The 23,323-nt window shown below is 40.3% G+C and overlaps 1 protein-coding gene across 5 annotated transcripts in view; it reads right to left on the minus strand.

Moving 5' to 3' along the window:
- FMN1 (formin 1) overlaps positions 1-23,323 on the minus strand; it is a 175,960-nt gene that overhangs the window by 30,461 nt on the left and 122,176 nt on the right. For all 5 annotated transcript variants that reach the window (XM_072115471.1, XM_072115470.1, XM_072115469.1 and 2 more), the window contains one exon: positions 17,248-17,335. In XM_072115471.1, coding sequence (XP_071971572.1) covers positions 17,248-17,335 — 88 coding nt within the window. The remainder of the gene's footprint in view (positions 1-17,247; positions 17,336-23,323) is intronic.

Below are 23,323 nucleotides of genomic sequence, written 5' to 3' on the forward strand. Positions count from 1 at the left end.
CAGTCTTTCTTCGGACCCAATAGGTTCTGATCGGAGTAGAATCTTAAGAAAAATTCAGCTATATAAATCTTGTATGATTGGCTTAAATCCATAGAAGAGCATCTTCAGTATGGCAGGTCTTGTGGGGTGTTCCCGATTTCTAGAAAATAGTTCCTACCAAAAAGGAACAAATCTCAGAACTAAAAATGGTAATGCACACTCATGACCTACGGTATTTTTGTACGTGTTCTATACTGTAGATTTAGGATCCACCTCACAATATACAGGATTTGGAACAGAGGCTCCACTTTATGAAAGAGAAAATTTACTTAAATGAAGGAACAATATGGTCAGCCAAAAGAATCTTTTGCAATACCTTCAGGAAAATACTGATTAAAATAAACCTTCCATTGGATTCAAGTCCCTACACGCAACTTTCATAAGTTGAGAAGGGTTTTAAAAGTTGGGCATCAGTGGCATATAGGATATTAAGCCAGATTGGCTAAGAGTAAAAAGGAACCCCCCTCGTACCAATGTTGGTGCGGCTGTATGATGCCGTCACATGCCGCAAGATAAAGAAAAAATTATTGGCGTATCTGAACGGATATCCTCAATAGTGGCAATACAGCTTGTCCTGAAACCTTATTATACATCTTGGGGGTGGGAAGGGGGGGAAAAAAAAACCCCTACGTCTAAAAAAAAATCCTATGTCTTAGTACTGGAAGACACAGAGCACATTCTGAAGTCCTGTTGAATGCTATACCTATACAGGCAGTCAGTCCCCAGGTTACGTACAAGATAGGTTCTGTAGGTTTGTTCTTAAGTTGAATTTGTATTTAAGTTGGAACTGTATAGTTTATAATTGTAACCGCAGGCCAGAACTTTTTTTGGTCTCTGTGACAATTTGAATTTTGTTGGGTTGTCATAAGAACCAGGAGTAACAATAAAGCTTATTTGCAGTCACTTTTTATAACTCCTTTAGCAGATTATTATAGCCTAGGACTAAAGTACAGTGCATTACCAACATACAGAGGTCTGTTGGTAACTAGGGGTCGTCTGCAAGTCAGGTGTTCTTAAGTAGGGGACCACCCATATAAAAATTCACATTTACTTCAATAACAATTCAAGATTTGTATATAGTTTAGTAGCTCAATTTGATGCTCACACAGTCCCATTAACCTCTGGTGAAATCCTAGAACTCTAGCACTTTAATATATCTTCAAAACATATCTCAGGGGATGTTTAAGGGTGGACCTACACTTTATACTTTCACGAATACTTTAATAGACAGTGCACTGTTTTTCATGGAGAGACAGAAATTCTAAGGAACCAGATATCTTTGGAGCAAATTCCGGACCCTTTTGAAGACGTAAGTAGTGCAAACTTAGAATAGGCAGTCTTACAATGGATGAGAATGGATGATATATTCACTTCCTTTTCACAGGAACAATTTTAGATAGGAAAAGTAAGAAGTATGTAATGAAAGTGGTTCACAATATGTAGATATTCATTTTGCTTTTATTTCTTTTAATTTTCTTGAGAATTCAGATATTTTTGGACTTCTACTAAGATGGTGGCACAAGTTGCACGGACATAAGAAGTGCCAGAGATCTAACAAATACGAGAGAATTTAGAGGCTGGATGACTACACAAAATTTCTCAATAGGGGACAAAGGCAAATCAAATTTAAACTCTGCCGGTCCATGTACATATCCAACAGTCAAGTCCTGTTAGGCCACCACAAAAAAAGGATGACCCATTAATAACATTTGTGTGAAAAATTATTTTGCCCTGTGTTCTATATACAGGCGGTCCCCTACTTAAGAACACCTCTGGTAATTGGTAATTTAATGTACTTTAGTCCTAGGCTACAATGATCAGCTGTAACAGTTATCACAGGTGTCTGTAATGAAGCTTTATTATTAATCTTGGTTCTTATGACAACCCAACATTTTTAAAATCCAATTGTCACACAGACCAAAAAAATTCTGGCTGTGGTTACAATTATAAAAAATACAGATATGACTTACATACAAATTCAACTTAAAGGAAACCTACCACTTGTAGTAGCAGGTTTCTGATGGAAATACCGGGCACCAGCTCAGGGTGAGCTGGTGCCGGAGCTTATTTTTGTTAGTGTTTTAAACCGCGGTATCGCGGTTTAAAACACTTTTTAAACTTTATAGCCGGCGCAGGCAGGTACGCGCTCGGCGCTTACCATGCGCGCGGCTACATAGGAAGTGAATGAGAGCCGCGCGCATACCTCCCTGCGCCGGCTATAAAGTTTAAAAAGGGTTTTAAACCACGATACCGCGGTTTAAAACACTAACGAAAATAAGCTCCGGCACCAGCTCAACCTGAGCTGGTGCCCGGTATTTCCATCAGAAACCTGCCACTTCAAGTGGTAGGTTTCCTTTAAGAACGAACCTACAGACCTATCTTGTAGGTAAACTGGGGACTGTCTGTATATCTTTTAGTAGAATATTGATGTTCCCTCTTTAGATGTATATCTGGACAGCTCTTTAAACCTGTACTAATGCTCAGGCACTTTCGACAACTCTTCTATTAACCGTACGGTGTGTTTAACCAATGGTCTCTTGTGAGTCTAGTCTTAACTTCATCTTTCCTCATAAAAGTATTCTCCTAATTTAAATGGAGTTGGCCATCCCAGTGTGCCAGAATAGTATTTAGTTTACAGAAACATGTTGCCAGGACATATTTTCCCATTGTAAATTTCCAGTTTGAAGTAAAGGGATCCTTTTAAAATTTTACATGTTTTTCTTTCTTTGCAAAAGATTATTCTCTTTCTGTTTCCACTTATGTTAGACTAGCTGTTGGATTCTAAATCCTCCTTCTTAAAAGTTGTTGGCTATACTCTATAACTTAACATGCTTACAAGTGCCTAAGTTTCCTGTAATTAAGAATGGGGGGGGGGGGGGGAGGGGTTAGTTAATAGGTATGTTTTTAATTAATAATTGACGTAAAAACTAAACACCAACTAAAATTTTAGATTTTTTTCATTTTTAAATGTCCTAAAGTCCTAATGGGAAGTCGAGAATTACAATGTTATCAACAACGAGCACAGTAAGGTGGTTGTTTTGGCGCACACAGGTATTCATGAAGTCACATGATGCTCGCAGTATAAAACAGTTTTCTTAATGTCTCAGTAACACAATGCATTTTGGAGTTACAGCTTTAGCACAAGTTTATCTGGTGAGCCTTGCTCTTATTCTCCTTCCAGCATCCGAGTTGGTTGTTGCAATATTAATGCTCTATGAGCACATTTTGATCTTCCCTTTTGCCTTTCTATACTCTACAAAGTTATCAACAAAGCACTTGGAAATCTAATATAGTCCATTTCAGATGTTGTTTTTGGTTTACAACTTGGGGGGGGGTCTCTTTAGGGCTATTTTCTATATTTGTCATAAATAATAAAGATTACATTGTTAAACAGCAGAATTTTGCATAAATAGCTTTTTGCACAAACATTTAGCAAAATTGTATATTTTAAAAACTTGGGGTCTTTGATCTTCATATATACTCGGTATATACTCGTGTATAAGCCGAGTTTTTCAGCACAAAAAATGTGCTGAAAAACGTCCCCTCGGCTTATACACGAGTCAATATCGTCAAAAAATACTTAAAAAATAATAAACGTATATACTCACCCTCCAGTGGCCCCGATGTGCAGCACTGTTCCCCCGATGTCCGCGCCGCTTGTCTTCAGGCTTCCGCGACGGTCTTCTTTCTTCTGCTGGGCGCCGCCATGTCTTTCCCCCGGGCTGGGAGAGAGCAATGGCGGCGCCCAGCAGAAGAAAGAAGACGGGCGCGGAAGTCTGAAGACAAGCGGCGCGGAAGCCTGAAGACAAGCGGGGCGGACATCGGGGGAGCAGCGCTGCACATCGGGGCCACGGGAGGGTGAGTATAAAAGTTTATTTTTTTTTTTTTTTAATGCTGGGGGCAAGCTATGTACCACCGGGGGCAAGCTGTATACCGCTGGGGGCAAACTGTATACCACTGGGGGCAAGCTGTATACCACTGGGGGCAAGCTGTATACCACTGGGGGCAAGCTATGTACCACCGGGGGCAAGCTGTATACCGCTGGGGGCAAGCTGTATACCGCTGGGGGCAAGCTGTATACCACTGGGGGCAAGCTGTATACCACTGGGGGCAAGCTGTATACTACTGGGGGCAAGCTGTATACTACTGGGGGCAAGCTGTATACTACTGGGGGCAGGCTGGGCTGGCTGTATACTATAGGGGGCTGGTTGGCTATATACTGGGGGGGTCTGTGACCAATGCATTTCCCACCCTCGGCTTATACTCGAGTCAATAGTTTTTCCCAGTTTTTGGTGGTAAAATGAGGGGTCTCGGCTTATACTCGGGTCGGCTTATACTCGAGTATATACGGTAGTTACTTTCACACCCTTGTATAGAGTCTACTAAGGAAAATATTCATAAGTCCTTATGACTTTTTAATGCAACTATTATTTGTATTAACAGCATACAGATAGTCCCCGAGTTACATACCGGATAGGTTCTCTATGTTTGTTCTTAAGTTGAATTTGTATGTAATTTAGATTGGGTATATTTTATATTTGTAACTCCCTATGACAATTAAGAGTGGAGAGAGCCACAGCACTCGGTACGATTTAATTCCAAGTCGTCTTTATTGTAACATCATCAGGCATAAAATAGCAACGTTTCGATTCCAGATGAATCTTTCTCAAGCATGCTTGAGAAAGATTCATCTGGAATCGAAACGTTGCTATTTTATGCCTGATGATGTTACAATAAAGACGACTTGGAATTAAATCGTACCGAGTGCTGTGGCTCTCTCCACTCTTATGCTATTTATGGGACTCTAAGCACCGGATCCCCAGCTGCGAGCACCACCCAAACCTTCTAGGAGTATCCAGGATTGCTGTCCTCTTCTCTCTTTTCCCTATGACAATTAGATTTTGTGCCATCCTGGGAACAAGGATTAACAATCTTCATTACAGACACCTAACAGCTGATTGCATTGCAGTCTGGGAGTCAAGTAAAGCATCAAGAGAGCTTCACCAGGGCAAACAGAAAACCCAGCACCCAGAGGAGAGGTAGGGAGGTGCAGCATTATGCAGAGCTTTGTGGGTGAGGGTTATTAACTTAAACAGTATTTAGGAGGAGACTGGCAACCAGTGCAGTGACTGGCACAAACTAGAAGCGTCTGTGTAGCGTTTGGTCTGGAAGACCAGCCTGGCTGCTGTATTAAGAATAGATAGTAGAGGAGAGAGTTTAGTAAGTGAAAGACCGATTTGTATGGAGTTACAGCAGTCTAGACGAGAAAGAATCAGAGCGACAATTAGTGTTTTAGAGGTTTTAATTGTAAGAAATGGTTGGATTCTAGAAATATTTTTTAGGTGCACCCGGCAAGAGCGAGCAACAGATTGAATATACGGTGCAAAAGAAGTGGTCAGAGTCCAGCACAACCCCAAGACAGCGGGCCTTCGTCACATGGTTAGCGCCAGATTGACTTAAGGGTATCCATTATTTTACTGAAAAAAAATAAATTGTACTGTGTATGGAGTGATTGGTTACCAGCAATAAGGCAGAATCTAAAGTAAAGCCTAAAACGTTCTCATATTTTACCCACAATAATTCTAATTATTTCTGATCTCAGAGACGTTGGACAATTGTACAGATAAAGAAAAAATGTGCTGCTTTTGACACTAGATGGATGATTTTTACTTAGCTAAATTAAAGAGAGACCTATGTTCATGGAAAAAAAAACCAAAAAAAAAAAACAGGTGGATCCTTATAACTTCCTTCATGGATTGCAATGCCCTCACTCCTATAGTTTCATACGACTATGTTTTTATTATGTGATGTCTTCTATTATTTGGATATGTCCCTCATAATCTCTAAAGTGCTATGATGGCGCTATATAAAGATTTTTATGTTATCGAGAATATCTATAGTCCAATAAGACAACTCTTGCCCCCCCCCCCCCAGCAAACTAAGTTATTTAGCAGGAGAAGCCGCTTCCTATTGTATATGGAACTATAACTGACAAAGAACAGAGGACACCACTTTACATTCTTATAAGTGATAAAACCGTCTACATTTTACACCAACTTTATGGCAGCTGTACATTATTAAGCAATGTAGCAGCCAGCAGGAGTAATGTCGCGGGGCTCACACCTCCAACAGTCTGAAAAGTGCTAATGTTATGAAGCTTGTCTGCATGAAGCTTTGCCACATAATGCAAATTAGACTCATTAAAGCCAGTCTTTCCCGGTGGGTTTTCACTTCCCTCTAACACACACTGTCAGCCTCCTGAATATCTCACCTACACTTAACAATAACTCCAAAAAGGAAGCAGACGCATGCTGTGCGAGGCTGGTAATTTTATTGGGTTCCTCAACCTTTAAAAAATCCGTTACAAGCCTGGTCTGGTTTCTGAAATCCTTTTTTGCAGGGAAATTAAGGCAAACGTTTTTATGTGGCCCTATAGTGTCTGCTGACTGCAAAAAGAATTTATACACAGCAGCGTCATTAGAGCAAACCTGCTCCCATTAGAAAATAATAGCCGTCAGATGGGACACAAAGCAGAGCAGGACCCAGCTCCCAGGCAGGCAGGCGCTCATAAAAAAAACACTCGCCAGCTACATTTCACACGCTCCGGTTATTGAATTGTTTTAAGTAGAAACTTTCCTTAGCGCCCTGTGCTTTAACACACTAAATCCAAAATGATTATACAAGTCTTTCTCTGAACACTTCAGGGCCGTAGATGCCACCAGGGGGGTGGTTAACAAGATCTATGAGGATACACCGATCCTGTGACAGCCCAAATATTATCCTGGGAGCTTACGGAAAATCCACATAAAATAGCCCTATGAGAGACATGGGTTTGCAATATTAGACTTATGGAAAATATGTTATCATTCATTAGGCGCCAACACGTTCCATAGCACAGTCAGCTGATGGCAAAGTGAATGCCATTAAAGTGACATATGTACCACCTGGTGGTATAGTAAGCAATGAATTCACTCCTATAGAGGCTATAGCGTAAATCCTGCAGCATATGGTCAGCTATGGAGCTAAATAATATGCTAAATGGAAACTGGTTCCAAAGAAGCCTCTTCTGCTCTAAAGTTTAAAAAGTGTTAAAACCGCGATACCGCGGTTAATAACACTAACGAAAGTAAGTACCGGCACCAGCTCACCCTGAGCTGGTGCTCGGTACTTACAGCTTACCCCTACCATTCTAAATGGTAGGTTTCCTTTAAAATCATTAAAATCAATTAGACATAGTATGTGAAATTTTAGTCATTTTTTAAAATCAATTACCGTATATACTCGAGTATAAGCCGACCCGAGTATAAGCCGAGACCCCTAATTTTACCACAAAATACTGGGAAAATCTATTGACTCGAGTATAAGCCGAGGGTGGGAAATGCATTGGTCACAGCCTCCCCAGTATATAGCCAGCCAGGCTCTGCCCCAGTGTATATAGCCAGCCAGCCCCTGCCCCAGTGTATATAGCCTGCCAGACCCTGCCCCAGTGTATATAGCCTGCCAGACCCTGCCCCAGTGTATATAGCCTGCCAGATCCTGCCCCAGTGTATATAGCCTGCCGCCGCTGCCGGACAGATCGCACAGGAGATATACAGGGGTTACCGGAAAGGTGAGTTTAGATATATTTATTTTTTTGACTCGAGTATAAGCCGAGTTTGGGTTTTTCAGCACATTTTTTGTGCTGAAAAACTAGGCTTATACTCGAGTATATAAGGTAGATGGTTTAGAAAAAAACCTTTTTTATGTTTTTAATAATAGTTCAGGACTTCAAGTATTAGGAAGAGTGACTTCTTTCCGAAGAACCTGGTACAATGAACACTAGATACTGAGGGTTCCTGCTTAGCGATCATCTATGAGCAGAGAACTTCTAAAGCTGATACAGTATCTAAGGTAAAGGTCTTGGTCAGGGTTGACATGAGTTGTATAATGAAGTTTTTCCTGTATTAATAAAATTTAGTAATAAAATTTAGTTGACGGCCCAATTTCAGTCTCCATTGCATAAACCGAAGGTGGAGTTTCTTCTGTAAACTTTATAGTTGGACATATATTTCAGGGAGACTTCTTCCAGCCTCGGTGTTAGTGATATAAAGAAGTGAGGGTGTCTGGGTCTAGTCATTGGCTGTGCCAATTACTTCATCATTACATCTGCTCTTCGTTACATTACCGTCAAGGAGGTAGCCAACCCCTTTAACGTGTCACCAACAAACAGCTAGAGAAAATGAGATCTCTCACCGAAGCCTGTGTTGAAAGGTCACAGGTGCAACAGAAGCTCCATCAAGGACCACTCAACAAGGTCTAATATTCGGCAAAAAAGACTGAAGAACATTTTGAGAGAAATACATGCAAGCAATACGCCCAATTCATGGAGCCTAATGTGGTTGTCTTGTTGCTGTTTTCCTGCTAGTAGGCAAGTAGAATATTTTCTTTATTTAGATGGAAAATATTATCAGGGAGATTTGTGAACCAAGTTGTTATAAAATGGTCACGTGAATCAAAAATGATATGACCGGCGTTTATGAATAGGCAAATTTAAAAAAATTTAAAAAGTTAACTTTGATCTTCTAAAAGTAAATAACCCAAGAAAGACATAATTTAAGAAAAAGTAAAAATCTGTAAAATCAAAGATGTTAATGGGACTTATGGTTCTCGGCACCTGCGTCCGGCTGAAAACAATGGGAAAGAGGGTATAGAACCCACTTTGGTCGATCTTTGGCCTTCTTGGACCACATGATGTCACTTGTGATGTCAGAGGAAGTGAAGTCCCATATTCAGAGGAGACCATGGATTGACCAAAGCAGGTACCATGAGCCTCTGGCACTTCGGGCTTTACACAGAGAAGTACTACAATGTGGGAACCAAGTGGTTTTCTGGGATTTTACCATTTCTTCATCCAAAAGGTGTGTCCTCTGTACTATGACAGCACTGATCGAATAGGGAAACACAGAATTGGTAACACCCAATTGTCCATGAGGAAATACCATTGAGTTATATGAAAAAAAATTATCCAAACTATTTAATGGAGTAAAAATATTTACTAAAACAGACATTTCAGGAGTAGTGACCCGCTCTCTAAAAGAGTCCAAAACTAAGGTCACGCTACAGGACTTGAACATTTCGTTCGTTTTCTCTCTATTCTCAAAGCAAAGTATCTTTTTGGACTCAAGGATGTGGAAAAATTTCAGTTTTGCCAATAATTTGCAGGAAACATTCAGTGGATAAGATTAAAACACAATTGAGATAAATGAACAACTCAGAATCATGGTCCTGAATAGAGATTGCAACATTTGAAGAATCCAGAAGTCAATCCCTGGAAGTTGCAGAATTCTGGGGAAAAATAAAACTTCAAAGAAAGGTTTTATACCAACAGCATTTGTAGTCACTCTCCTTTGACCAAATTAAAAACTCATACACGAGTCATGTTCAATTAGTGTAACAAGTGGAGAATGCAAATAAGGGCACATTCCCAACCAATAGAGTAAATAAAGAAATGCAATCCCTCTAGATGAACACGGCAGAACTTCTACATCACAGTTCATCCAAGTAATCCGTATTTATCCCAGCGTTTTAGAAGAATAAATACCACAGCTTTAAAGGTCAGGGAGAAATTGCCTTCAGGAAGTATCAATCCTTTGTATTTACAATGCCAATCTAACGCAAATCAGGGGACTGAAAGAGTATATGCCTGAGGAGAATCGGAGCAACCCCCAACACTAACAGGAAGATCCCTAAACATATTCACCAGGTTGTCCACTGGTTAACACATTACATAGCACTATAGGGCCATTGCCACTCATGGTTAACTCGAAGCGATGTACAGTACCAGCATGTTACATAAGATTTCCCAAAATCTAAATTAAAATACTAATGAGAGAAACAAGGAGAGAAGAGGGAATAGAGCTTCTTATGTAAGTGTAATGTATGCACATTTAGGCTACATTCACATGGATGTATGCCAGTCTGGCTGTAGTAGTACATAATACATACGTCTGGCGCGTTGGGGAGGAGGAGCGGTGACCCCTACCCTCTCCATATGGATGTACACTGCACGGCTGTACAAACAGGGAAAGAGAACATGTTCTATCTTTACCCTGTGTACGGAGTGGTACGGTCCCATGCTCAGTGTGCCTATTGCTGTCTATGGGGAAGTATATATGGCCACAAGCTTGCGGCTGTATATACGTGTCAGGATTCAGGGGTAGTGGACACAGTGAACCACGGTGGACAAGCTTTTTCTAAGGACAAAACGACTCAAAGATCTGTCAGGGGACACAAGAAGGGGCTGGCTATTTATAAGAGAAGGCGACCGGCCAGCACCAATTATCGGCATGCTGGCCTTTAAATCTTACAGAGCCAGCGTGGGTGCCTGAGCAAGGGGACTGCCACTGGAGCCAAGGAAGGTAAGTGAGGCTGCAGACACAATCCAGGGGCTCAGGGAGGCAGACGGGTGCACCTGTGACCTGGGTCATTGCTCGCATGAGCACCCGTGAAAGGGGTTAAGGGTTCAAGTACAAAAAAAAAAAAAGGATGCTTCCTTGGCATACAGTCCAATTGTTTAGTGCAAAATAAATACTTATAATACAAAGTCCGTATAGCCAGTATAAAAGCATAGAAAAGACAACACATTTCAAGTCCTATGCTGAATACTTCTTTAGACCAGAAGCCCAGGCCGGACCACGCTGCCTGGTTTATTACCACAGTATGACTGGGGGACATACAGTAAATCCCAGCCATTTGATATGAATAAACCTTTTTTTGTGCAATAACTGCAGCAGAGGTGGCCGTATGAAAGGAAAACAATCTCATTTCTAAGGGACAGCATGGCTACAATAATTACAAATTATCTTCACACTTGACATTTTTTTTATAAAATCCAATTGAAGAAATTTATCTACATAGAAGATGAATTAAATGAAATGTCGATGGTCAGATGAGAATACCCCTTTAAAGAATATGTACTATAAGAACATGTGAGTGCTTTACATATTGGTGTAACTCCTTTCATTCCATCTTGTCACCCATTAGACCAGGAATCCTCACTCTGACAAAATCTATTTGGATATACAATTATTAGGAGTTGCGTTGGCAATAGTGTATTATTTTAAGAAAGTGGTTCACAACCTTTATTTTTTTTTTTTCAAGAAAAGTCTTTGAGGGTCTGTGTCCCTATAAGTTCAGATTAGAAGAAATGGTAATCAGTTTCTAGCAAATGTATATTTCGAAAAGTGAAAACAGTGTCAGAGGGGAGGCAAGGAAGAGTAATGAAGACTCTTCAGTCTTGTTTAATCGGCTCCTGTGAACTTGACTTTTTCAGACACTTCCCTCCCGGACTGTCTTTAAGTTGTCTAGTGATTTATGAGGGGGAAGGGGAACATGGAAGGTCTTATGTAGGATCAAGAGCCTCCCTCGTTACATAAAGTCTCTGGCACCAGAGATACCTAGACCACATCCACTGCCGTCCTATCCCGAAACCATTGAGAAATGTTCAATGTGTTTACAACCCATATCTAAAAGGAGCCTTAATGCATAACAGGAGGTAGGTGGGATGTGCCCTCTGGGATCTCACAATAAATGATCAGTTCTGGTACTCCCCATTATCCACATTAACTTATATAATCATAATTCTCATATATTGTGTAAAATGTACATTATCTACTGTGACTTCAGATACTTAAAAGTAAAATTAGAAAAATGCTTACATCAGTTGTAATAAGTGTGATAATAAATATTAGCTTGTTTTATTGTAAATAATCTTACGTTATAAATAATAAATATATATTAATAAATTAATGTATAATTATTATATATAATTAATATATAAAATATAATTAATATATAAAACCAAAAAACACCAATGAAACCAAATGGGTTCAGCATAATGTAAAGCAAGTGACTGAACCCAACAATCTTATAAGAAAAATTGATTCTTATGTGTACGCCCATGTGCTTACTATCCCCGGATGAATGGTGTTAGGGTAAAGACAAGGTAAGATTGGCCATGTTGAATTTCAACATATCCAGTCCTTCATTAAGAAATGAGTCATTGACAGATGACTGTAAATGAAACATACAGACTGCACATAGAAAATATACTGGAGAACCATAAAAGTCACAGAATGTTCAGACAAAGTGTTGACTCCCAGGGCTGCCATCAGGGGGGGTTTAGTGGGACGGTGTTCAAGGGCCCAAACTAGAGTGGGCCAAAATTAGCCAGTCGGGGGCCTAGAAATTCTTAGTGGTGCTTTTAATAAATTAGGTAAAGGGAAATGAGCTTTGACCACAAACAAACGTAATTAATTGACTTTGTCTTCGTTTTTTTTACAGCCGATTTGCCTCAGTCTGGCATTCGTTTTTCAGGGATCCTCAAACTGCAGACTGAGTGATCACCGTTCTGACTAGGACATGCTCTGCTTTTTAATGGATCAGTCGTGCAGCCCGTGAAAATAACGGGCATGGGCACTGTTCCATTAAAATGTATTGCACCTAGTGCAGCCGTGTACCGTCAGATTTTTCAACGGCACACGGACAATTTTAAAGGTTGCTTGGAACTGCCCATAGGCCGGATGAAGCATGAAAAATAAAAAAAACAGACAATTGTTACATTTTAAGTAGAATAGTTTAATAAAATCTGATTCTAATGTGTTTATATAGATGTATAAGTGAATAACCCTAGGTTTGAATTTGCAATTTGTCCTCTGGCCGCAGCCACATATAAGTGTGTGGATAATGGAAGTGTGTGGATAATGGAAGTGTGTAGATGATGGATTCTCCATATGTCTTCATGTAAGTGAGCACACGTGGCGTTCTACAGCAGCCACAGCAGGAATTTGCAATCATTGTGATATACAGTATAAAGGTTAATGTGCTGGATTCATCAATTTCAAGATGATCCTGGACAAAATGTCAAGACAGTCACGTCAGAGGCTTAAAGCGAAGCCTTTACTCTTTGAATTAGCCACGCTCAGAATCATTTTCAAAGGAACAACAAATCATGCGATTATAATTCTGCTCTGGAGATCAAAGCTCTGACTTCCTCCCTGACCTGAAAGATGTCTTTCTAATGCAGGTCCAAAAAGACTATAACCCATCATCCAGACCGGTTATGTATCATAAGACTACAAATCCACTCGCGATGCAAAGGTCACCTATGAACGTATGTCTCGTTTGTTAATCTTAAAGGGGTTAAAGTGGGCTAAAGTTAACTGTAGTGTGGAAGTCAGCGGAGTATATGTTATGAAATTCTACATGGTCTACATCATCCAATCTGATATTAAATTTAAATTGCATCAGTCAAGGTGGTGCGACCCTCCCCGAGGTTTCCACTCTCAACAAAAACATCAACTCCATTCAGCGTGCGACGTCTGGGCCAATTGCTGGCCTTGTATGTGACTACAAAGGCCGGGGATTGGCCCAGATGTCATGTGTACAATGAACATGATGTAATCATTGACGGCCCACCGGTAGTATAAGTATAGCACTAGATCACAGGTTTTACTCAAAACCAGAAATACATATTCCAATAGGTGAAAACTTTCCTTTTATATCTTAAACGTTAACAATAAAATATTTTTAACAGCTTACATCATCCCCATTTAATTTTGCTTCATAAGCTATGTGACCTTCCACAAGGATTTATGCATTTAACAAGTATCCCGGGAAATTTATATTTCGGGATGACTTGTGTAATAATATTTAGAAAATGAGTCCTTGAGGTTATTGGGAATGCACAGTTGGTGTCCAAGCAATGTGATGGGTTCAAGACGCTTCTGAACATTATAAACTGTGATAAATATTGTACTCCTAGCTTAGATAGTAAATTCTATAGTGTTCATTCTTATGCTGGGGTTTTAAATATATTGCCGATACTCACGACTAAAAAGCCGCCGCCTTGGTCCTGTCTGTTTGATGCTGGAAGAAGACTGAGAAACTTTATAAAACTCTCCAGACAAAGCTTTCCCATTTCCTGGAAATCTGTCATTTTATCCTCCACTTAGTATGTAGTTTGTATTTTTACTCAAAGGACTTTCTCTGTACACCATGGGCCTAGCCAGGTCTGCAGTTGGACACGTTTTCTCCATTCAAAATCTTGCCCCAATACCATCCACTTTGGGACACCCCTCTTAGACAAGTGAGGTAGAAAAAAGAAAATTTGTGTATAGAGCACAAATAAAAACTCTCTCTAAAATGTTAGAACACCGAGAAAGTTTTGTGTAGTATCTGTGAAATTCCTGAGCTTAGCCGGCTAAGCTGCTTCGGTTGGCTGTGGTAATACTCTTTACCCTTAGTTCTCTTATACTACATCATATTTATCATCCAACATCAGGCACTGTACAAACTGGGTGCACGGTAGTAATGTATCTATTTATTAATCTTGATTCTGGTCTTCTGTCTATGTAGTAAGCTTGGTTCCTGTGTGGTTTCTACGTGGAAGGCTTAGTTCTGTTAACATATCTATGTTATAAGATTGGGTCTGGCCCTGATTCAATGTAGTAAAGTATCATAGTATCTAAGGCCGCAAAAAGACGCAAGTCCATCAAATCCAACCTTAAAGATGTGCTACTGTATAAATGTAGTAATCTTGTATCTGGTATTGTATATACATAGTAACCTTTGTTCTAGTGCTTTAAGTAGTAATCTTGGTTTTGGTACTGTGCCCATGTAATATGTTTAGTTATATTATAGCTTTTATGTACGCTTTTTTACTCTACTGGAAAAAGCATAACTCCTTTGCGCACCAGGACGTACTATTACCATAACATTTCTATGCTGGTGCACGTAGGAAACTGAAAATACAGGGGGGGGGGGGGGGGGGAAATAATTATAACACAGCACTGCACAGAGCTTTCCAGATCAGTCCGTGTCCCAAGGGGCTCACAATCTAATCAACCTACCAGTATGTACCAGAGGAAACCCATACAAACACGGTGAGAACATACAAACTCTTTGCAGATGTTGACCTGGATGGAACCTGAACCCAGGACCCCAGAGCTGCAAGGCTGAAGCGCTCACCACTGAGCCACCTTGCTACCCTAAAAAAAGTGAAGTATGGAAAAACATTGCATCTGTAAATTTTTTACAACTTTTTAACCACTAGGTAAAAACCAAGGTGATGTAAATAAAATAAGGTTTCAATGGCTTTCAAAAGATTCAGGAATTCAATAGAAATTAAAATGCATTTAATAGAAAGAAATTAGAAATTTCTGCCCTTCACCTTTTAGCTGAATGTAAAATATTGACGTATCAAAAAAAAAAAAAAAAAAATACTGTAAATTTTAAGACAATATAAATGTTACAATTTGGACAATATAAATCATCACCAAGTCTTCTTTCTTCTAAATCAAAGTTGGCCACTACAGCATTTCTAAATTCCATACTTGACAAATGAGAGGCCCAGCTCGTTCCCCTATGGTCCCACAAGTCTAAGCCCCAGTCAGAGTCATCATGTGGAAACTCACCAATGTGTTAAACTGATTAAAAAGTAGCTAAAGCCTTAATAATGATCAGCAAGAGGGCAAGGGGCAGGGGGGCTGGGAGTGCTAATTCCTGGAGGGAGTGAAGGGGAAAACTGTGTAAAACACAGCAAAGCCCCTGTAATACTTCCATCTAAGTGGCCCTTGAACTAACAAGCGTTGTACTTCAAAGACTGAGGTCATTCCCGCTGTAATGGGATACAGATGGATCTATATCCAGTAGGTGAGCTGCTCAACACACACCTTCCCCAAATTAATTTACTACGAAACCAAATAAACTCCATGTAAATTACCAAATACAGGCGGTCCCCTACTTAAGGACACCCGACTTACAGACAACCCATAGTTACAGACAGACCCCTCTGCCCACTGTGACCTCTGGTGAAGCTCTCTGGATGCTTTAAAATAGTCCCAGATTGCAATAATCAGCTTAAAATTGTCTGCAATGAAGCTTTATTGATAATTCTTGGTCCTATTACAGCAAAAAAATTTGAAACTCCAATTGTCACTGGGGCAAAAAAAAAAATTGTCGGGAACTACAATGATAAAATATACAGTTTCGACTTACATACAAATTCAACTTAAGAACAAACCTACAGTCCCTATCTTGTATGTAACCCGGGGACTGCCTGTATACATGAATAAAATACATAATATCTGATCACACACATATCTAATCAAGAGAGGATCTTCTTAGATATTTAATGTTTTTTACAAGGTCGTGGTACTTTGGGGAACCTTTCATCCCTTCCACCATCTCCAAATTTGTGATTCTTAGAGATGTTGCTCCACTGATTCTGGAACGGTTGGAATTTTTTTGTAGCTCCCATCATTCCCAAGCAATCCATTCCACCATTATTAGATCGGGGACCTACTGTATATGTTAATTGTGCTCTTTACTGTTACTGTAAGGGTACGTCCACACATATACAGATGAAGTTTTTGGTTGCCAAAAGTAGACGTGGATCATATTGAGAGACGCCCCTACTCTTTTTTTCACTCCACTCCTGGTTTGGACATCAAAAACTGCATCTGAAAAACTTAACGTGAGAAAGTTCCCTCAGGTAGGTGGTGCAAAAACCGATAGCTTGGTGAAAGACCATACAAAATATCATCTCCAAATGTATAAGAATTTATATTGATAGTATATTGGAGCGATATTAGGGAAAGAGCAGCACAGTGACAATGGATCTTTGTCCAGAGGTGAGGTGCACGCTTAAAACAAACCTGGCTCCAAGGTACATGCAAGTCACAAATGTACAGCACACCAATGAAGTATTAGTTTATGGCTCCATGAGGGTCTTGTAGGTTTCTCACGGTCAGTGAATAAAACATTTACACTTCATTGGAATGCTGCTTCCTTAGACCCTTCAATAAGGCGGCACGGTGGCTTAGTGGTTAGCATTACAGCCTTGCAGCGCTGGGGACCTGGGTTCAAGTCCCAGGGTCAACATCTGCAAAGAGTTTGTATGTTCTCTACATGTTTGGGTGGGTTTCCTCTGGGTCCTCTGATTTCCTCCCACACTCCAAAACATACTGGTAGGTTGATTAGATTGTGAGCCCCATTGGGACAGGGAGCGATTTGGCAAGTTCTGTGTGTGCTATATAAATAAAGGAATTATTATTATTATTGGAATATTGTATAACTCGGATCAGCCAAATGTGGACAACCCCTTTAAATCACACATCATCTCCAAGGAGGACTGACTTGGTTGAGGAAATCTTTCATAAGATCACTTACCTTGCTGAATGTCCTTCATGTCAAGGTGTAATCCGGATATCAAAATCCCTACGGCCTGCGACCTCTTTCCATCCAGTAGTTTAATAATCTGTAAATGAAGAGTACAGGGTTCAGTGTAACAACCAACCTTGTAGATGCCATATTGAGATTTCTCAGGAACTTCTATCGAGAGTCATTTGCATCGACAGGGCCAAAAAACGGTGATTTGAGAAACAATCGTGAATCGGGATGAAACACAGAAGTCATGTTGGTATTGCTGCATGGATTTTTCTTAATAGACCAGAGAACCTCTAATTCCAAAAACCACAAGTATTAGAGAGAACATGTGGATCCCATACTGTCTCCAGACCATACATCTCACTCATGTTTTCCTAAACATCCTACAACAGAGTGACATCTTTATAACTACTATTATTGTTCACAAGACCACAACACTGAACACAGATGTAGGAGCTAAAAGATCTCCTTTTGTCTTCTTTGTCGGTTGCGTCTTCCACATTTAATAAGTTAACCAGAACTTCCACTTCTATAAAGCTTCATGGTGCACATGACTTCTATGAGCTACTTAAAAGGAACCTGTCACAGAGAGAAGGTTACTGTCATCCTCCTGCGGCAGAGAAGGATGAATTATGCAGATTGTACATTATGTCCTAGTTGTAGGCAGCATGTTATAGAGCAGGGAGATCTGAGGGGGATTTTACATAGTGTCCCATCGAGAGATATGTGTTATAAAGCAGCAGGAGCTAAGGAAATTGTACATAGCGTTCCATATGCAGACAGCATGTTATAGAGCATTGGATAGAAAACAGGGGTGTGTTTGGAGACTGGCTTCAAGGGTTCATTTGTATTTTCTAATAGCATTTAAAAATATATAAACTAACAGGACAACGCGTTTCGCCCACTACAATGAAGGCTTCATCAGCTAATTACCTGATGAACTACATTGCAGGAGGCGAAATGCGTTGTCCTTGATCTCCAAGATTTTCTATTTAATACCGATACCCTGGTGAGCCACCCCTACAGGCAGGACAGCATCGGTGGCATTAGAGAAACGCTATGAACCGAATTGTGCCTGCAGCATACATAGACAGAATAGAATCAGACAGAATACACTTCAGTCTGATTAGTAAGGGTAATTGTTCACTAGGGAGCATTTGTCTTTTCTTTTTGTCTCCTTGTTATAGAGCAGGTGGAGGTGAGTAGATTGTACATAGTGTCCTATATGCAGGCAGCATGTTATAGAGCAAGAGGAGATGAGCAAATTGTACATAGTGGGGCAGATTTATCAAGCTGTTTAAAAGTCAGAATATTATTAACCAATCACTGCTCCCCTTTAAAATATTCATGAGCACTGATAAAATGAAAGCTGAGCTGTAATTGGTTGACATGGGCAACTAAGAATATTCTGACTTTCAGACAGCTTGATAAATCTGCCCCGGGAGCTGAGCAGATTGTACATAGTGACCTATCTGCAGGCAGCATGTTATAGAGCAGGAGGGGCTGAGGAGATTGTACATAGTGTCCTGCCTATAGGGAACAGGTTATAAAACAGTAGCTGACACCTTGTCTTATCTGGAAACAGAGTGTCATGGGGCAGAAGTAGTTTAAGAAATTGTACACCTCGTCCCTTCTGCTGGCACAATGTCAAAGAGTAGGAGGAACAGAACTGATTGATTTATGGATTTATAAGAAAAGATTATTGCAATTAGGATTTTATTGATTTCCATCTCTACTTAGTGACTGATAACTACATACTCTCTGTATATAAGGTCATACAGGAAAAACTTTCAATCATTGTACAAGACAGTCTACCATACTTCTATGTTCAGAAGGAAAATAAATTAAAATTCATTAAAAATCAAATACAGGCAGTCCCCAGGTTACATACAAGATAGGTTCCATAGGTTTGTTCTAAAGTTGAATTTGTATGCAAGTTGGAACTGTATATTTTATAATTGTAGATCCAGACAAACTTATTTTTAGCCCCAGTGACAATTGGAGTTTAAATTTTTTTTGCTGTAATTGGACCAAGAATTATCAATAAAGCTTCATTACAGACACCTTACAGCTGATCATTGCAGTCTGGGACTATAGTAACATCCAGAGAGCTTCACCAGAGGAGTCCGTCTGTGACTAGGGGTCGTCTGTAAGTCAGGTGTCCTTAAGTAGGGGACCGCCTGTAGGCACTTTGTTTGATAGTGCAGAGTTGAAATACAATATCAGACCTAACCACAACTGTACGGATGATTCACTGTGTCTGAAGGTATGGTGATGGCAGAAAGCAATCATAGACCCTTCATACCACGCAGATCACTGGGATGAGACATCCTGCATTACTGACCGCTGTCACAATAGGACGTTTATGTATTAAAACACTATACAAATGTAGCATTGAAACACACCTGTCACATCTGAAGACAGTAGTATATATGTTTATGGGATGTATGGGCGGAGGAATCAGGACTCTCATTGTCAATCACTGTGTGTGGGAGGATTAATCAGGACTCACTGTCAATCACTGTGTGCGGGTGGGGTAATCAGGACTCACTGTCAATCACTGTGTGTGGGTGGGGTAATCAGGCACCACCGTGCCAATCACTGTGTGTGGGTGGGGTAATCAGGCACCACCGTGCCAATCACTGTGTGTGGGTGGGGTAATCAGGGCTCTCACCGTCTCTCCTTGGAGTCCTGTTAGGATTAACAGATTTGCTGCTCTAAATCATATAAGTCTAGTATTAATGAACGCATTTTCTCAGATACAGTTGCAACCTTTTACAGTAATCAATGAATACATACGGGAACATAAAGGAACATATTTTCTCAAATTCTGGGTGCCATACCTAAAGGCTTTAGAAAGAGCCCTGGTTTTGAGGACCTTGACAGTGTTTTCTGGATTTTTCTGTGTTTTCTGAATTACAGTTTGTTGAGGAGTTTTAGAAGTGTCATTATGTGTATATATACATACATACATATCTATCTATCTATATAAGTCACTTAATCTGTAAATTGAGCCACATGATCTGCCGCACCTCTAAATAGTGCAGGGTACTGAGAAGCTGCATCTTCCGATAACATTACTTGTCAATTGCATGTGTCTGCCCAGACATCTGTGGATGATTTATCATTTGGAAAATATGATTGGAGGAAATTTGGGAAGTGTGTTCTTCAGTTTTATATCAGGACACAATGTTTGTGGTCACTGAAATGTTAGGGAAGAATTCATCTGGCTATGAATGGCTTCTACAGAGCAACTCTGTATTAGAAGTGACAGATACAATGAAGCAATTGATTACAGAGCTGGAGCCAAGTAGACGCTGCTTACTAAATTCTTTTCTTGGCTTCTTAGTCAATCAAAAGGCTTAACTATTTAATGAATTATATGTATTAACACATACACTCACCGGCCACTTTATTAGGTACACCATGCTAGTAACGGGTTGGACCCCCTTTTGCCTTCAGAACTGCCTCAATTCTTCGTTGCATAGATTCAACAAGGTGCTGGAAGCTTTCCTCAGAGATTTTGGCCCATATTGACATGATGGCATCACACAGTTGCCGCAGATTTGTCGGCTGCACATCCATGATGCGAATCTCCCGTTCCACCACATCCCAAAGATGCTCTATTGGATTGAGATCTGGTGACTGTGGAGGCCATTTGAGTGCAGTGAACTCATTGTCATATTCAAGAAACCAGTCTGAGATGATTCCAGCTTTATGACATGGCGCATTATCCTGCTGAAAGTAGCCATCAGATGTTACAGGGTACATTGTGGTCATAAAGGGATGGACATGGTCAGCAACAATACTCAGGTAGGCTGTGGCGTTGCAACGATGCTCAATTGGTACCAAGGGGCCCAAAGAGTGCCAAGAAAATATTTCCCACACCATGACACCACCACCACCAGCCTGAACCGTTGATACAAGGCAGGATGGATCCATGCTTTCATGTTGTCGACACCAAATTCTGACCCTACCATCCGAATGTCGCAGCAGAAATCGAGACTCATCAGACCAGGCAACGTTTTTCCAATCTTCTACTGTCCAATTTCGATGAGCTTGTGCAAATTGTAGCCCTTAGTTTCCTGTTCTTAGCTGAAAGGAGTGGCACCCAGTGTGGTCTTCTGCTACTGTAGCCCATCTGCCTCAAAGTTCGACGTACTGTGCATTCAGAGATGCTCTTCTGCCTACCTTGGTTGTAACGGGTGGCGATTTGAGTCACTGTTGCCTTTCTATCAGCTCGAACCAGTCTGCCCATTCTCCTCTGACCTCTGGCATCAACAAGGCATTTCCGCCCACAGAACTGCCGCTCACTGGATGTTTTTTCTTTTGCGGACCATTCTCTGTAAACCCTAGAGATGGTTGTGTGTGAAAATCCCAGTAGATCAGCAGTTTCTGAAATACTCAGACCAGCCCTTCTAGCACCAACAACCATGCCACGTTCAAAGGCATCAAATCACCTTTCTTCCCCACACTGATGCTCGGTTTGAACTGCAGGAGATTGTCTTGACCATGTCTAAATGCACGGAGTTGCCGCCATGTGATTGGCTGATTAGAAATTAAGTGTTAACGAGCAGTTGGACAGGTGTACCTAATAAAGTGGCCGGTGAGTGTGTATAATATATATATATATCTCATACATCCATACACACACAGCTGCATAGTTGCATAGCTGCAGTATAAAGCATAGCCAATATGACAGAGAAGCCACTGTACTAGTAAATTAATGATAAAAAGGGGAAGTAGGAATTGGTGCCTTTACTGAACAAACATAAAACATAAATATTAAATTGATTCTTTCACGCTAAAAATGAAGTCTAATCTGCAGGAACTGTGCTAAACATTAAGGCAACAAAGCAGATTGCACACAGTGTCCTATCTGCAGGCAGCATGTTATAGAGCAGGAGGATCTGAGCAGATTGTACATTGTGTCCAATCTGCAGGCAAAATGTTATAGAGCAGGAGGAGTTGAATTGATAGTACATAGTGTCCTATCTGCAGGCAGGATGATATAGAGCACCAGAAGCTGCACAGATTGTACATTGTTTCCCATATGTAGGGCAGCATATAGAGCAAGAGGAACTGAGGAAATTATATTTGGTGTACTTCAGTATCTGTAAGAAGCAGGTTACAGAGCCTGATAAACTAGCCAGATTAAAGGGGTTTTCCCACGGATAGGGCCTAACTTGCTGATCAGTGCCGAGATCCCCACATTTTGCAAAAACGAGGGGTCCGATGTTTTCCATTTAAATGTATAGTTTTTTGGAGAAAATCCATTATGAGTAAAATGTGTTTGTTTATTTCCCTTCACAATTTTAATACGGTAAATCAATCTAGATACATATAAGCAGGTATATATTATTCTGTTCAGTTCCTATAGATCCCACTGAAGTTCTAGAAAACATCTTTGTACCAAAGGTCCATTCTGCCACACAAGTTACTGCTGTCATTTATCCCTTATAATTAGGTCATCATCACACATCCAGTATGTAATATCCTTTCATTTTACCACCAATCCCATATATTTTAACTCACAGACGCTAAAACAATACTCTAAAATGGCAAAAGCACATACTTCAGACAAAATTACCTGATACAAGCTTTACTGCAGCTTCCTGTAATATCAGATATGTTCTTACTAAATGGTAGCTAAATGGAGCCTGTGCTACCTAGTTTGGGCTTCCTTAACTCTTATTGCCAAAACTAAGAGGAAAAAAAGACCATCTTTAAAATTGTGCAAGGTTTATCAGCCATGAATGGGTAAACATCTTCAACAAATACAGAGATATTCAGTGCAAAAGAATAGAAGAAAAAAAAAAATCACAGTGATAAACACCCCACACCCAAACTCCTTGCATTCTAAATATTTGAGAAGTCCACATAATACTCAGCCAAGAAGTTCAGGTCTCTAAACACAAATACACATGGTCACAATTACTTTTGAGACCAGGCCCTCTGGGAGAGAGCCCAACTTATTAACACTGAGTTGACCGATCTAAACCATCCTAAAAATCCTATGTGGTTCCTGAATAGGACTCAGCCAAGGTCCTCCTATTCCCATCAAGATTGACTACTATAG

This window comes from Engystomops pustulosus, chromosome 7 (assembly GCF_040894005.1).
Source record: "Engystomops pustulosus chromosome 7, aEngPut4.maternal, whole genome shotgun sequence".
NCBI classification, from domain to species: domain Eukaryota; kingdom Metazoa; phylum Chordata; class Amphibia; order Anura; family Leptodactylidae; genus Engystomops; species Engystomops pustulosus.